The 16775-nt window shown below is 48.3% G+C and overlaps 2 protein-coding genes across 7 annotated transcripts in view; both read left to right on the top strand.

Annotated features, from left to right (window-relative positions):
• The first annotated feature begins 45 nt into the window (after positions 1-45).
• On the top strand, positions 46-13792 carry TNFAIP1 (TNF alpha induced protein 1). 2 transcript variants are annotated; one of them, XM_065647214.1, is made up of 8 exons: positions 46-153; positions 294-351; positions 1478-1817; positions 3882-4051; positions 5397-5486; positions 5591-5643; positions 7929-8124; positions 9329-13792. In XM_065647214.1, the coding sequence occupies exons 3-8, from the start codon at positions 1601-1603 to the stop codon at positions 9545-9547; spliced, it is 945 nt and encodes a 314-aa protein (XP_065503286.1). In that variant the 5' UTR covers positions 46-153; positions 294-351; positions 1478-1600; the 3' UTR covers positions 9548-13792. The 2 variants fall into 2 exon arrangements, with proteins under 2 accessions (XP_065503286.1, XP_065503287.1); XM_065647215.1 differs by lacking the exon at positions 294-351.
• A 1439-nt stretch (positions 13793-15231) lies between these two features.
• The window catches only part of SGSM2 (small G protein signaling modulator 2), a 45037-nt gene continuing 43493 nt past the window's right edge, over positions 15232-16775 (top strand). For all 5 annotated transcript variants that reach the window (XM_065646958.1, XM_065646955.1, XM_065646957.1 and 2 more), the window contains exon 1: positions 15232-15375. In XM_065646958.1, the coding sequence (XP_065503030.1) occupies positions 15319-15375 (57 nt within the window). In that variant the 5' untranslated portion in view covers positions 15232-15318. The remainder of the gene's footprint in view (positions 15376-16775) is intronic.

Raw genomic sequence — 16775 nt, 5'->3', positions numbered from 1 at the left:
ACGCCGGGAGCTGTAGTTCTGGCGGTGCCGCAGGGCACGCCGGGAGCGGCAGGCTGCGGCGGGAAGCGGTTCCGGGTCGCCGGTCCCAGCGGGAAGCGGTTCCGGGTCGCCGGTCCCAGCGGGGCGCGGCGGGAATGAGCTCAGCCGGGGCCGGTGAGCGCCGGGGCTGCGGGCGGGCGGGCGGGCCGGGCTGCGGCCGCGGCCCGGCTGTCCCGGCGGGTCCCGAGCAGTGGCCGCGGGCGGGGCCGGGCCCCGGCAGCCGCTGCTGGCTCAGCCTCTGTTCGCTTTCGCAGGTGCCGGAGCGGCCCCGGCGGGAAGGGACCCGGCGCCCGGACGTGCCGCCGTGCCCCGGTGCGTGAGGCCTCGGGGCGGGTGCTGCTCCGGGCCTGCCCGGCCCGGCACCGCTCGGGGTCAAGCGGCGGGGGGCGGGCGAGTTCGGGCAAACGTGTGTCCGGCGGTAGGAGCCTCGGCCGGGGCGGCGGGTTGTTCCTTTCTATGGAAGTTCTCGGCAGGGACCGTTTCCTGGTGCGGCGCCCGAGCGGCTGTGTCATTGTTCCCCGGCCCTGCCTCCCACACCGGGCAGGAAGGAAGGGACGGGAGAATTTTCTCTTGTGTTAATGGGGGTAATTAAAGGTTACAGGACTGCTTACAGCTAAAGCCTCCTGGCTCACTGGTTGACGCACAGGCTGGAGCGATCGCAGTGGCTCCCGCGGGGATCGGCTGCGCGGCGGTTCTGCTCTTTCCAGCCTCGCTGTGCGCTCAGAGCGGGGGCTGCCGGGCTGCGGCAGAGCTGCCGGGAGGCCTGAGCGTGAGTGAGCGTGTTGGGACGGGGCTGTGGGAGCCGGGGAGACCCGCCTGGATCTGCAGTTCTCTGCCGTCACAGAACCAGGCTGGCTGTCTTCACCAAATGCTTTTGTTGTAAGGAAGGGGCTGCTGAGGGCTGAAGGCAGGACAGCGCTGACAAACGTGGACCCCTGAGGCATTTTTCCCGCATTACCAAAGGTCTTCATGGCAACACAAGGTGTAGTTGCTTCTGGTGTTGATTTACTTATTTGTAATGGATTATAGTAAATACCTCTGAGCAGTGAGGAGGAACTGTGTTACTTGTGGTGCCTGGACAATTTCTGATTGATTATAGCCCTCAGTGGCTTTGTTGGAGCAATGTCCTTCTATAACACCACCACTGTAACACGCAGCTCTTGCTGCTGCTGCTCGCTTACCGGACGGGAATTACATTTCTGGCCTGTTCCACGTGTCGCGTGCAGCTGCCTGGGACTAAGATTTGCTCATGGGCTACTGGGCCCAAGTGTAGTCACAAAAAACTGTGTCTGAACTGTGGTCTGAAAACCAGCTAAGCCTTGTTTTGTCAGAACGGGTGTAGATGTGTCCTTAGGAATCTACTGAAACATGGGCTCCATGGCTTTGGTGTAAATGGCAATTCCATCTCTGTGTTGATTTTCCACGTCTGTGTCCCAAGGCCCGTGGGGTATGAGCGCTGCTGCCTCGCTGTCCTCGTCTGGTGACTCGTGACTCCTCACCAACCACGGCGGAATCCGTCAAGCCCACGCTCTGCAGGGTCGTCATCTACCTACAGAAGGAGATGTCGGGGGACACGTGTCTGACCACCACGCTCTGTCCAGCTGCGGGGCCCAAGCCCAAAACTTGCAGCTTCAAGGGGGGCAGCCTGGGTAACAAATACGTGCGGCTGAACGTCGGGGGCTCTTTGTATTACACCACCGTACAAGTACTGACCAGGCACGACACGATGCTGAAGGCCATGTTCAGCGGCAGGATGGAAGTGCTCACAGACAAGGAAGGTAAAGGAATGTCTTGTGTTGTTGAGAATTTAGTAAAGCAACCAGGTTTTGATGGTGTTTTTTAAAATATCTTAAGGCTACACTCAGTTAAGGATGTAGGGAAAGATATATTCCAAAAATAACGTGGAACATTAGTCAGCCGATACCCATTGGCACTAACAATCCTCTGTGTATTATAAAAATGTGTTCTTTTATTACTAAAATTAACTAGCGGAAGGACCGGTTCTCTCTCCTATGATCACAGCTGATGTGCAGATTGTTGATGTTATTGTGAGGACTGAACAGACAGTACGTGGGTTGTCATTTATGTGGTGTCATGTAGTGGCATCATTCAAAATGCGTGTGTGAGGAGGGACATTAGGTTTTCATCTTTAAAACTCAAAATAGCCTTGCTTGCCATGCTGAAGATTCTTGTTTTCCTCCTCCCGGTAGCGTGTTCCACTCACGGCTTACGGCACTGTGACAGTACTTGACTGTCAGTCCCGCAGTGTGTCAGTTCCTGCTGGACACTGAGTGTTGGCCGTGTAAAATTCCGTAGCAAGTTACAGAGAGGACAAGGAAGAAGACCAATATCAGGGATGGCTACGAGTGCATTTGTTTTCCTCTCTTCAGTAGTCCAGGGCAAAATGATACCTTAGGAATGGGGGCTGTGGCACTGAGGAGAGGCTGAGAGAGGCTGGCGCGTATTTAACCTCCTGGTGTTTCTGAACACTCACGCAAAAGCCTTTCTGCACACCCAGATTGCATCAGTTTAACCCTAATGCACAACAGTGTGTTTACTGAAACTGCAACAGCTCCTTGTGGGTTTTGCGTGTCGTTTAAACCAAGTGCTGGAGTAGGCTGGGTCTGGCTGAGTGTTACACACAACTAATGCTGTTTAGTCCAGCAGTTTTGTACAAGAGCCTCAGCCTGAACGGAAAATGAGGTTCACATTCTGACAGCTACAGCTGGAGAATCTAGCAGTGGATTAGTTTGCTTTCCTGTGGTGTTTTCTGTGACGAGGTCCTACAATAATACTTTTTTGCCTGCCTTCCACGCTATGGAGAAGGTTTGGCGCTGTATGAGGCCCCTGCGCATCCTGCATGGCCGTTGTTTGCCGGCGACTCAGACATCCTGTTTCCTCCTCAGTGGCACTTCAGGGATGTTTTACAATGGCGAGAGCTGTCCATCTGCTGTTTCCTGTGCTGGATCCCCCCTCTGCTCCCTCCCGATGTGTCTCTGTCCCGTTCTTTGCTCCCATTTGGAGACTGGAACAGCTTTTTTCTCATACTGGGATTTCTGGGCTAGTCTACACTTTTGTGTCTTTAGCTCTGACAACAGCAGAAGATGTGGTTGGAAAACTGCCAAATCCTTCGTGTTAGTCCCCAGAGCTTAGCACAGATCTACTTGTTGTGAACATTTGTGAATTCTTTCTGCTAGTCTTTCCTGGCTTAGTGATAGGTTTCTAATTACCCAGCATTACACTGTAGCAGCAGTTATTAAATTTATTCCCATACCAGTACAGCACACCCCATTTTGCTGGGAACATGACAAGCCTCTAAATAAAAGAAGCAAACCAATTAACAATAAGCTCTTTTTTTCTTTTTTTTTTCTTTTTTTTTAAGGTTTGAATGACTCGGGCAATCGGTTAAATGGATGTAAATTAGGCTTTCTGTAGTAGTTAAAAGGTCTGTTCCTTTAAACAGAATCTAATACAGAAAAGACAAAGCACAGATAATTTCGGTCAGGCAGCCCACTGACTGATCCATTGATACAGCGCAGTCAGGTTCGTGCAGCAGTTTTAGTGCCTCATGCTAGGAAGCCAAGTATTTTTAGCTTGAGGCTTTTGTTTTGGGGTGCGGGGAAGCAGTGAGACCCGCGGGAGGTGCCAGAGGGGGTTCCGCTGCAGGGGCTGTTCTGTAACCAGCTGCCATTTGCTCCGGTCCAGAGAGCCTTCCACTGGCTGAGCTGGCAGCAGTGCTGCCTGTGGGTTCGGGAAACCTTAGGTTTATTTAGCCTCTTTGAGGAGTTTTTCTTGCCTCGTAGTGTTGAGGTGATTGAAGTGATGCGATGGTTATTTTTCAGGCTGGATCCTTATAGACCGTTGTGGGAAACACTTCGGAACGATTTTAAACTATCTCCGAGATGACACGATCACACTTCCAAAACACAGACAGGAGATCAAAGAGTTGATGGCAGAAGCCAAGTACTATCTCATTCAGGGCTTAGTGGACATGTGCCAAGCAGCTCTGCAGGTAAGAACTGGAAGTAGCCACTAAAGATTTTTGTGGGTGTTTTGCTTATCAAATTTACTTAAGACAACTTGAGAGAGTATTTCATGGCCTTAGAGATGGCGTTGAGTCTTAGATGTACACGACAGCCTGGAAGGAAAATGAGGGAGAGTCAGGTAAGTTGTACGTTTATTCAAGTCCTAGTTACCCTTGCTCTGTATGCACACCTGAGATTCTGTGATGCTTTGAATCAAAGAGATTAAATTTAGTTTATGATCTCCCTGGAAATGTTTTCAGACCCCTGTGCTATCACAGCACAGCCTTCCAGGCCGCAGGTGCCTGTGTTTTAAATAACCTTATGGCATTTCTCTAAATTTCCCCCAAGTTATGTCACTTCTAATTATATGATATTTATAGGCAGAATGAGTTTGAATATTTGAAAACATGGTAACTTTTAAGTTTGAATCTTAATGGAGAAAAATGGTAAGCAATGAGTACTTTAAGGACTTCTCTTTGGATGAGTTTTGCAAATACGTAAGTTCATAGTACCTTTATTCACTTTACAAGTCTCTACATTCAGCCGATTGAAATGAGCTTGTTCTGCCAACTTTTAATAAGGTTAGCCCAGATGTGGTATGTGTAACTTATCATTAGTCTTTAAATTGTGAAATGAATGTTTCCTGCAGGACAAAACTTAGTAATTAATAAATGCCTGGCATGCCAGGTTCAGCTCTTGAATCCACTGAAAGAAATGGAAAGCCACACTGACAATTTTCCTTTTGGTTTGGAATTTAAACCCTTTCTTCTAAAGACAAAATGTTCAAAGGCTTCCCTGTTAGCTGTTGAGCTTTCCTTGATTTGCTGCCTGAGGACTCTGGAGTCACAGACTGTGCTGCACACTCTTGATTGTTGCTTTTGTATCGCGAGGGCTGAGGTCCGTTGTGGTGACATGCTGTTCTTGCCAAATATTCAGTTTGTAGTGGCTGATATTCTTACATACTGTGGTGTTCTGAGTTGATTAAAACTAGTGCAAACTCTTACAATCCTTTTCAAAAAAAGATATAATAATAAGCCCACTTAAACCAAACAGGGCTTGAGCTCAGGGTCGTTGTGATAGCCAAGAAGAACATCCACGTGCATCCCAATATTTCAATTACTGCTGCCTTCTGGGGACAGGAAATCTCTCGGCTCTGTTTCTGTGCTCAAGGTAACGCTGGGCGGTTACTGTGGCAACACGGAGCTTTTCCTTCGCATCGCAGGCTTTGGGAACATGGCCGGAGGGGTCGGGGAAGGCAATGGTGGTAGATGTTGGCTTTAGCGTTTCTCTCTCTTGAGTTTATTTTATCTCTCTCTTCTTTCTTTAAAACAGGACAAGACAGACTTGTATGAACCTGTCTGTAGCATCCCTATTATCACATCTCCGAAAGAAGAAGAGAGACTGATAGAATCGTCAATGAAAGTAACTGCTTTTCCGCAACTAACTAGTGAGAAACTGAATTTTTGCTAAATGTGTTCAGACACAGGACTTACCTTTTCTGTGTGTTTTTCTTTCTCTCCCCATAGCCTGTTGTTAAGCTGCTTTATAACAGAAGCAACAACAAATACTCCTACACCAGGTACGTCAGCTTTTTCCCCACTGTAATGGGAAGTTTTCCCTGTGACTATGGGAGTGGAGGAAGATGTGGTACAACCTGGCTTTTTTTGTTGTGGTTTTTTTGACTGATGTGAATCTAAATGGGGGGAGAACACAACAAACGGTATCTGTCAAAGTCCAGTGTACGATTCAGTTGTGTGAGAAATCATGAACAGGAAAAAGAGAGAAGAGATAAGAGCGATGAGGTCATTAGTGTTGGCTGCAACCAGGTGTAGCTGAGGCAAGGTAACACAGTGCTGCCTCGGCGATGCAAGGCTGTTGCAGCCATCACCCTGACCTCGTCCTTTCAGCTTTACTTGCGAGTCTGCTGTACCTCTGCCAGCACTCTCTGACCTACAGAAATTCTTCATGTTCCGGTGCTTCTAAATGAATTCATTATTTGGTTACAAAGAAAAGTTCTGCTCAGGAACAACCCAGACAGGGCCAGGCTTTCCTCCTGCATAAAATAACATTATGTGCTTAGTGTTATGCTGTAACTATCACGATCCCTTTGTTATGATGGTATCAGAATGGCTTTGGATTTTCCCAAAGCAGCCATGGAAGCGATGTGAGTAATGCTTCATGCTATGCAGAATGCTCATGTTTGGCCTTTTGAGGCTGAGGTGCAACCTTGGAAGCTTTTATTCTCTAGACAAACTGGCAGTCTGTCTGTCAGAGAGATGGATTCTGACAGTCATGGTATTTCAGGTGGTCAGGGAACGCTACCTGTGGGAGTGCTGAGGAGCAGCCTGGTTTGCAGCACCTGCGTTCTGTGTCGGCTGGTTGTGTTTGCCCCCTCCATGCGTTACCCTTTAGCCCACGGCAGTGATGCTGAAGCGAGCACGGAAGAGCAGATTAGTCACCGTGGGTCTGGAAATGTAAACGTACCAGTAACGAGAGCAACAGAATCCTGGATACCAGGAGGTGCTGGTATCTCACTAGCTGCAGGGGAATAATTATTCCTCGCGTGTGAATCTGCATGCCTTGCTGGTGTTTGCATGAGGCATCTTTATTTAAAATTCCACATTGACTGCTAGCAAGCAAACATTTTTTTTCCTTGTGTTCTTTCTAACCAACAGTACAAAAGGAGCTTTCTCAGTGACGTTGTCAGTGTGGTTTAATAACATAAATGGCTGAAGACTTCCACCTTCTTTTCCCAGCTCTGCCACTTGATAGAAGCCCAGACTGCTTTATCAAGTTGTTTCTGCGAGCTGAAGATTTTGTCTGGTTGCACATCATTCTTCTTTGATTAACACCTGAACAGAAACACTCCTCACACTAAGTATTTTATGCCAAGCCCAGCCAGCTGTCCTTGTTAGCAGTGTCCTGATCCGCAAGTGTTCCGTGGCCTTCCTGGGCCTCTTGCGGAAGCCAAGATGCTGCACACAGAAGTGGGATGTCACGTCTCTGGGGAGGTTCTTGGCAGCACGGTGGGAATCTGGAGCCTCTGGCTCCAAAGCGTGAGGAATTTCACTGTTAAAGCCAGCAAGGTTGGCCTTGCTGTCTAGGCGATAATATGCTCACTAATTTCCACAGATCCACAGATAATTTCCCAGCCATCTATAAAAAGAGACAAAGGGACACAGAGTGCTTATGTTCAATACAGCTGCATTCAAGCTAATATCGGAGGAGTAAGGCTTTTAGGTGTTGGGTTGGTTGTTGGTTTGGGGTTTTTTTAATAACTTAATCAAATCGGACATTTATTTGCCATGTTATTATTTAAGTAAAATATTTTAAGTTTTAAGAATAGTTTTCCGATAGCTTTACTTGGTTTTAAAGCTATAATACATTGTATTGTTTTTTCTCTAGACCATCTAGATATTGCTTTGAAAAGTAATTAATATCCTACATTGCACTGGCTGTCAATAAAACTTAGTTTCCTAAATATTGTATTCACCCTGGAAATCTGTGTATGGTATCAGTAGTTTGAGGTGCAGAACACCTTGCTTTGGCGCTGGCCTTCAGTCAAGAGGTAGTTGTAGGTAGTTGATGTAATGATTTGGGAAATTGTGCTGTCGTTATTAATTATATAACTTGACCCCTAGAGGCTGGTGTGTTTGCTCATGGGGCTCAGAGCATCTTATTTGTATCTGAAATTGGCTATTACCCTCTTTTCTTGGCAGCATATGGCGATGAGTCACTACTTATTCGTGTTCTGCAGTTAGATCAGTGCTTGAAACTGTGGTGGAATAGGCATATGAAATCTGTAGAGATGGCCAGTTGGGAAACCACAAAGCCCACATTCCTTCTCCTGTGGCTGTGTTTCAGTAACTCGGATGACAACTTGCTGAAGAACATCGAGCTGTTTGACAAGCTCTCTCTGCGGTTCAACGGCAGAGTTCTGTTCATCAAGGACGTTATCGGGGATGAGATCTGCTGCTGGTCCTTCTACGGGCAGGGGCGCAAGCTTGCTGAAGTGTGCTGCACCTCCATCGTGTATGCCACCGAGAAGAAGCAAACCAAGGTAACGGAGCGTTACCTACCTGGCTCTGCCGCTTTAAAACAGTCAGGGGGATGGTACATTGCAGAAAGACAAAGATTTCATATAACTGAGGCCTAATTGCTAGGGGCAGGCAATATCATTTCTTGGGAAAGCTTTGATACCAGCTCTCCTGAATATTGACTGGAAGTGCTGGTCCATGCCGTGGAAATCAGCAGGGTGGCTGCAGGATGAGCTCGTGTCTCGGTAGAAGTTGCTGCATACCAGGTAGAATTCAGGGAAGATGGAATATGGTGGCAGGTTTGAAGGAAAGACTGAGAACGGCAATTCTGAAAGCATGTGCATTTTAGCACAAGTCTCTTAAAGCTGATGGACTTTGTGTGCCTAAAGCATGTAAACCTGTTAATTCTTCTCTAAATCAAGTAAAGATATCATTCTGCTCCTAATTATACCTACGGAAGTTTACTTCATCGCAGTTACTTTGTACTGCGTTTCACTTGCACTGATGTAGTTATTGTATGTAATTGGACTAAATTGTTGTGTCTAGGATTCTAAATTTCTCCAGAATGCTGGAAAATACGTGCCAAAAAGGAGAAGACTGGGATGAAATCAATGGAATGGAAACTTGAGCTCAAACAATGTTTAGAAACATGATATGTTTATCTTCATGCTTGTATGTGCAAAACTGGAGAATATCTATTAAAAGAAAGTTCAGCAGGAGCGCATATTCCCAATAATGAACCTATCTTGATTTCCTCACGTTTCCAGTGATTCTTCTCAAAGTTGTTCCACCTCTGATTTTGCAAAGGTTACCTAAAGACTTGCTTTCAAGCACAGTACATCCTAAAGATGAGAGTTACATGCATGAAAATACGATAATGATTAGCATGACAAATCTGCAGAATTTCTCTAATTTCAGGAGTTAACTTCTGCCTTGCAGTGGTGCAGGTAAGGTGACCAGGGTCCAACATTAGCGTTTAAGAATCAGAAATACTGTATTCCATTCTAGAACAATCTAAAAGAAGAGGCGTGGTAGGTGAGCGGGTGGTGGGAGTAATCCTCTGCTAGGAGTTAAATGGCTTTGCTCCATCTTTCTCATTTACAATTGTTTTACTATCTTTATAGCGTATGTCTTTTTATGGTGCAAGTATCTCTGGACCTACAGGCATGTGTTCCAGTCACATTATCCTGCACAGACCAGGAAAAGGCCGTGTGCTGTTTTTTGCAGGTTGAATTCCCCGAGGCACGAATTTATGAGGAAACACTAAATGTCTTACTGTATGAAACCCCACGGGTTCCTGATAACTCTCTGCTGGAAGCAACGAGCAGGAGCCGGAGCCAGGCATCTCACAGCGAGGATGATGAGGGTTTTGAACTTCGAGACCGAGTGCGCCGCATCCACGTGAAGAGATACAGCACCTATGACGACCGTCAGCTTGGCCACTAGCGTCCCGCGCCAGGACAGAGGTTTGGTGCCAAGGCTTGTGTCGATGGTCTGGGGGGAGATGAAGAGGTAGGAGGGGGTCAGTTGGACTCTGTGGATTGATCTTCGTTTGGCTGCTTGGCTCCCTCGAGAAGCAAACGGGCATTTGTGCACACAAAGCAACGTTCAAGGCCAAGGGCTTTGAGAACTAAGATGATTATTTTGCACCACATGCTTTAAATGCAGACTGGCCCCCTTTTCGTCTCGTGTGAGGAGTGGAATTTGGAACAGCAATTCTGACGGTTGCTGGTTGCTCTTTCAGAAGTACAGCTTTTCCTGAAGGAGGTGGCGTGATTGGAAAATCTTTTTCCAGATACCCGCCCTCTTAGGATTTTGTATAATGGAATTTCCAGTTTTTAAATCAAGATACTGAAGAGGGGGTGGAGAGAACTCGAAGGTAGATACTCTTAGCAAACACTACATGTGCTGACCCCAGCAAAGCGTTAGCTCTCAGCAGTCAGATGCACTGTACGTGCGAGTTCTTCCCTTCTTCCCCAGTGCACTTCCAAAGGCTGGTGTTCCGAGGTAGCTGTCTTTGGAACTCGTTAATTGTAAGGCAAGCTCTTCCCAAGAGGTAAGAGCCACGTCATCAAAAACCCTCCTGTTGTGAAAAATGAGAAAACTTTAAAAATTTAAATATGTATGAAATGACTTGTCTTAGGAGATGGAGAAGTGGGTACGGGGAAGGAAGAAACTTCTTCAGGTTAGAAAACTTCAGAAATAGATTGTGGCAGGATTGCTGTTGTTTTGGCTTGTGATCCTGTTGATACAAACAAGGGCAATATGGGGGATTAGTTTTACATTAGTTTCCTCCTGTGGCCCAAAAGCGCTATTTTATGTTAAATTTCTCAAGCAGCGGGGAAAAACCGCAGTGACTAGGGACGTACAGACTCAATATTTTATAACGCTAGATGAGTGAATTCCAGTTTTGTGTTCTACGTGCCATCTAGGGCATAGAAGTGGAAAGAGAAGAATAGTCATAAAAATCTTGTTCTAGCATGAAACTGCAAGAAGCTTTGGACAGAGGAGAGAGGTAGCTTATACTGACTTTTAAACCGAAATACTTTAATTCTGAGTGCTTGGCTGGGTGCTAATTGTAACGGGCCTTTCAGCAGGTTGGAGTCAAGGCTGCTCTGCAGATTGGGTCTCTGGAAACAGTTTCAGGTTTAGTATTAAAAGTTGTTACTGTATTTTTAAATGTTTGTGTGTATGTTTAGCTGTAGGTCACAGATTCAGATTTTACCACTGCCCTAAGCAGTTAGTGAGTGAGGGCACTGGCAGCTGTGGTGTGTCACAACTGCTTTTATCTTCCCATATTGTACACAAACACGGATGCTTCTGGCTCTGCGATGGTCAGTCTTGAACTTACTGACCAGTGCCAGAGCTACCTGTCACTTTTAAAGGAAATTACTGCAAAAGCTTGACAAGAAAATAATTGCAAATTAATACAGCAAGTCATAAGTAGAATCGAGACAGTAGCTGGTTTGGTAGTAACTGAAGCAGGGGAGGGCACAAAAAACTATGTTTAAAAGAAGTTATAAGCAGAAAAATGTGATATTTGCATTTGTTTTCTGTGGGGAGCACAGGTATGGGAAGGAGAGTGTCAGGTCATGTGCTGGTCCAGAGGCTTCGCTCTCTGGTTCGACTCTGTGTTTCCGGGATTCATTAATGCAATTGATTCGAACTGCGAATTATTACACTATAAGAAACAGAGCAAAGCTTGTGTTTTGGTTTAATTGGTTTTCTTTTCCCTATGTCCCATAGCAAACAAGTAGTGTCCATTTCTGTTTTGAATTTATATATATCTTGGAAACAAATTGTTTTGAGAACCATCTGGGTTGTGAGAATCTTTTAAAAATTGCAAAATAACTTCTTGGCAATTGTGGATCATCAGTAAGCAGTTATGAATGGTTTTAAATATGTACAAACATTGTTTTCCTTTCGCTTTCTTCTCTCATCTCCATTCATTCTCCCTTCTCTGATCACAAAACATCTGCTTTTAGGTTAAGATATGACTAGAACTGGAATGATGTTAAGTCATTGGGCCGCTGTGGACAGAACACTGTTAGCAGTCTGGACGCTTTACTCGGAGGAACAGTCTAGTGCACAAACACTCAATTGTGTCCATTCAAAAGACGTTTCCAAACGGTGGGCCTGGTGGCCTCTGTCCTGATAAGGTGCTCAGGATGTGGCTGAGAGATCCCAGTTGGATGCTGGTGGTTTGAGTGGCGGTTCTGCAGTTCCCTGCACGGATGGACAGACAGACTGGGAGGTCAGGAACCCCTCAGGGTGCGTTCTGGGCAGGGAGCTGGTCCCACATGTGCAGGGCTGAAGTTATTGCAGCCTCAGAGATCCCCTCCCTGGGGAGGGCTGCTATGCATGGGGTTCCGATAAAATCTGGAATGCCCTGAGTTATTTCTTACCTAAGTGCTTACATAACTGAATAATTTACATGAGTCTCAGTAAGTCTAAATGTAGACACGGATGCAGTCATCACTTAGACGTTCATGGGTTGAACATTTTCCTAATACAGGTGATAGAAGCCTGTATTTTCTCTTAAGAGTCCTGCTTATCTGGAACTGCTCCAAGACAGGATGTTAATTCAGCGTCCTTTCCAACAAAATCACGGCACGTCGATTTGTAGTCTCGGTACTGCCATGTTCTGATAATTTCAAATACTGCGGTTTTGATGTAACACATGCTTTGCATTCTCATCTTAATCATCTTTTACTTAATTGAAGGCTATAAATTGTTTTGGCAAGGACATTCTAGAACATATTTTTACAATGTGGTATAATGGAGAAAAAGCAGCACTGAAAAGAATAATGTGGTTTTGAAACGCGGCATTTGCTTATTGGTAGCAAGCTGTCCATGTCTAGAGAGAGCAAACAGCTGTGCTTCCCAAGACTTCTGCTGGCTTTAAATATCACCAGTTATGATCCCTATTAAGACAATACAGATTTCTAATTACATGCATTTGTCTGGAAGTGAAGAGACTTGTAACGGCTTCCTGCACAGACCGTCACCAGCGGCCGCGCTCACCGCTGTGCCTTTGGGAGGGGGAGATGCCTTTTGCCTCATTCCTAATGTACGAATTCAAACTACGTCAGCTTGCACTTATTAGCTGCTGGAGCTCTTTTTGAGACCTTGCTGTCCTCTTCACTCCTAAATATAAGTGAACTTTTGCACATTTGGAGATAATTTCAGCAGACTGAATGAATGGAAAACATGACCTGACATCTCTAAAAAGCACCGTAATAAAGGGTGGCATGTTTCTGTAATGGGGTGTTCACATACTGCAAAACAGCCTCGGGCTTTCCACAGGGGAGGAGACGTGGTGCCTCGAGCGAATGTCTCGTGTTAAACAACTTTTCAGTACCAGTGTTAATTAGGCAATAATGTCAAAAGAGAGTTCTGCAGGGTAGCAGCTCCAACTGCTTGATAAATGCCGAGACAAAACTAAACGTTTAACCTTCACCTTGATATTTAGGTTTTGGAACAGGAGGCGTTTATCCTATCGTAAGGTTCCATCCCGCTGGCTTCTTATCTATTGCACTTCTTGGTTAAAATATAAAATAACTGTCGGGGAGCGGGAGGGCATTGGAGGCGCCGATACTGTGGTGCGAATGAAAAGCTGCGTTGTGCTTGGAACCGGCAGTGCTTATTGTGGGTTCGATTAGATGTTTTTTCTCACTTTTTTAAAATTTTCAGGCACAGTTCACTCTCAGAAATACTGATGAAGTACCTTAACTCAGTGTGTCTGGCCCAGCAGTCCCTGTCTTACACAATTAGATTATATCCTCTGACAATCCTTGGCGTTAAGTCTTTCCAGCCAAACTTCACACCAGCCATTCTGTGAGAATGGTTTTATTAAGAGCCGAGTGGGCACGAGTTCTGTTTCCAGCTTTGCCGCTAACTCGGTGACATATGGCTACTCAGTTCTTCTGTATGTGCAGAATTTGTCCTCGTCTGTAACAAAATGGTGGGAGGACCCTCCCCTACCTCAGAGGGATGTCGAAACTTAATTTGTTTAATAATAGTAAAGGACTTTAAATTTCTATAATATTTTGTATCCAAACGATAGTAAATATGCTAGCTGATCTTGTTTAAACTGACATTTCTGTGATCAGTTCTGTGATTAGTTAATGCAGTAACCGTATTAGCTGTTGATTTAAGTGTTTTCTCTTTTATCAGTGCATTAAATGGAAATGGAACACTAATTTTTAATAAAGTGTTATATTTTGTCTTCTGTGATTTTTTTTCTCCGGCATCATAACTTCTTATTTGCCACGTTGGTCTCTGCACTTTTGTTCTGCATTGCAGTTGTGATCCTCACCAAGCATTTAGGATTCCTAACCACAGAAATACTGTATCAGCAAATGACTTTTGTGTAACGTGGAGCTGTTGCTACTTTTCACCCATGGCCTGCAAGTTCAGGTTATTTGTAGAAGGTATCGATGTACTTACAAGTACACTGCAGACAACTGGTTTTGATTTTTCTCTGACTTTTCCTTTAATTATAGAACAATTCATTGTTTTTTTCATTTTGTGGAAATAACTTCGTTTCCTAATAAGAATCACAGAGCATTTTGACCTTTCATTAAGTCTACACACAGGTTGTATTACAACAGAGGTAACCTAACCGTATGTTGAAAGTCTTTAACCTTTCTGTGTTCTGGTGCAGCCTGGCAGGACCGGGATCCCGAGATCGGCTGAGGTGCAGACACCCGCGCCTGCCGGTCCTGCTGTTCTCTGTGCCGCTGGCGCTGCTTCGGAGCTGAACCGCAGAGCTGCTTGTGAGCAGCAACCACAACAGTTACTCCACAAACTGAGCATCTTTCTGTTTGCTACGGTGGGAAACCTCGCATGCCGGTGGTTTCCAGCGCGTCCCGACTGTTTTTTCGCACAGGATTGGTTTCCCTGTAAGGCAGGTGCTCCTGCCCCAACTTCGTTATTCATGGTGGCTCTCGTGACGGGGCGATATGACCCGGTCTATATGCTGCCTCTTTCAGCAGTGGAACAGCTCTTCCTTTTCCCCTCTCTGCCTGCTCTCGCGGGTCTGCTTGGTTCTCCTGCCACCTCGTTTTTCTGCTCCTTTGCCTGTTGCTCTGCCTTTGCCTGGCTGTTCCTGGGGCATCTTTTGTAGCCGCAGCTGGTGTGGGCTTTGCAGCAGCGGCGGGAGGAGCTCTGTTCTCTGCTTCACTCAGCATCCCGAGCACCTCCGCTAAGGACTTATCCACCTGCACCCGCACTGGCTGCGGGACGAGCAGCTCCAGCCCTTGCTGGGCTCGCCTGGTGCTTCACAAAGCGCGGTCCTTGTGCCAGCGGCCGCACGGCCCGACCACGCTGTTCGTTTTTTTTAGTGGGAAACAAGCGCTAGAAAGAGCAGATTTAACGTGGCGTTGACCTGGCACTTCCCCCTCCTTCCCTTCTCTCGAGGCCGGTGTGCTGCTGCTGCGCTCCCCGGGAAGCCGAACAGCCGGGCTGGGGCCGGGGGCGCCGGGGCTGCCGCGCACACCCCGCGGGACGGGCGCGCCCCCGCGGCCGGGGAGGCCCCGCCCCCGCGGCGGCCCCGCCCCGGTGACGTCAGCGCGGCGGAAGATGGCGGCGGGGCGGCCCCGGTTCCCGCCGCCTCCCCGCGCTGGGCCGCGCTGCGCGGACCCTTCGCGGCGCGGGCGCGCGCCCCGGCGGCTCTGAGCGCGGGCACGGCGGGCGGCCCCGCGCCCCGCGCCGCCATGAGCTGCTCGGCGGACGCCGTGAAGGAGAAGCTGCTGTGGAACGTGAAGAAGGAGGTGAGGGAGGAGCGGGCGGGCAGAGCCCCGCGCTGCCGCCGCTCCGGAGCGCGGAGGTCCCGTCCCCGGGAGGGCTGCGGGGCCTCCTGCGGCGCGTTCGGGCCGGTAACGAGGGGTCGAACCTTCCGTGAGATGGATTCGTTGAATCTCTGGCGGTGGGGCCGGCGGCTAAGAGTTTGCGTAGAGTAAACAAAATAAAGCTTTGGGCAGATCGGGTTAAGGCCCGGGTTCCCTCCAGGAGGCGGTGAACGGGCGGCGGGGGGCTGTCCGGCCGTGTAACCCGCTGTGCGCTGCCCGGGGGGCAAGCGGCGGCGCCGCTCGGCCGGGCCGGGGGCTTCGCGTTGTGACGCGGCTCGGGAAACGCGCCGGTGGTTTTGCGGGGGTTTCCGGGCGAGCGCGGGGACGGGAGGTGCCGCCCTGCACGTTCGTCCGCCCGGGCAGGAGCTCCCCGTCCCTCGGGGACTGCTTCTTTACTAACTTTTCTTTAGCCATGAATTTTCTAGGAGAAAGGGGGGAAATCAGTGATAAGGAAGCGAGTCCCAAGGTACCCTCGGGTGCCTGGAATTGGCTCCCGAATGCCAGAGCTGTGGCTGGAGCAGCACCTGCGCTTCGGAAAGCGTGTGAGGCAGCCTGGGTTACCTGAGTTCCTACAAAGGGCCGTGTGACAGTTCTGAGATCCACGAGCGACAAAACACCGGGCACCTGCCTTAGCAGGGACCGCGGTGTCTGCTCACGCCTGCGTTGGGACTGTGCTGCCGCAGCCTTGCAAAGAGCTGTTACCCGTGGACGTGCTCGCGGGACGGGGTTCCCGCTGCCCGTGGACGTGCTCGCGGGACGGGGTTCCCATTGCCCGTGGGCGTGCTCGCGGGACGGGGTTCCCATTGCCCGTGGACGTGCTCGCGGGATGAGGTTCCTGCTGTGTGTTGCTCTGGGGTGGAGCGGCTGTGCACCCAGAGCGGGGTTTGTGCCGAGCCCCTCTCGGGGTCCCTGCGGGGTGCTCTGGGAGGGGGTGCCTGGTGCTGTGAGCCCCCCCCGGGTCCGTGAGCACCTTCCTGAACGTGCTCCAGGTGGAAGCGGCGGCATAGCTTATTGTGCACACCGTATTTTGCATTTTTGTGGCACTGTGTAACAGCTGTGTGTAGCAGCCTGTTCTTACACGGGAGCTAAGGGAAGATGTAATGCTTACCCATCACAGCAATAAGTCTTTTGAAAAAGGCAGATGTCTTTCTGCTCCTTCCCCTGCCCCCGTTCACAGCTGGGGAAATCGGGAGTAGCTGGAGAGCAGGATTCAGTAAAGCTCCAAGGAAAAGTTGTTGCTACAGGCAAGCTACCCGAGCCTGTATCTGGTGTCTGAATCTTTGTTAGTGCTGAAAGCAGAAAATCTCAGATGTTTCAGGCAG

Source organism: Caloenas nicobarica, chromosome 17 (genome assembly GCF_036013445.1).
Source record: "Caloenas nicobarica isolate bCalNic1 chromosome 17, bCalNic1.hap1, whole genome shotgun sequence".
In the NCBI taxonomy this organism is placed as follows: domain Eukaryota; kingdom Metazoa; phylum Chordata; class Aves; order Columbiformes; family Columbidae; genus Caloenas; species Caloenas nicobarica.
This window is presented reverse-complemented; position numbering and strand designations above follow the sequence as displayed.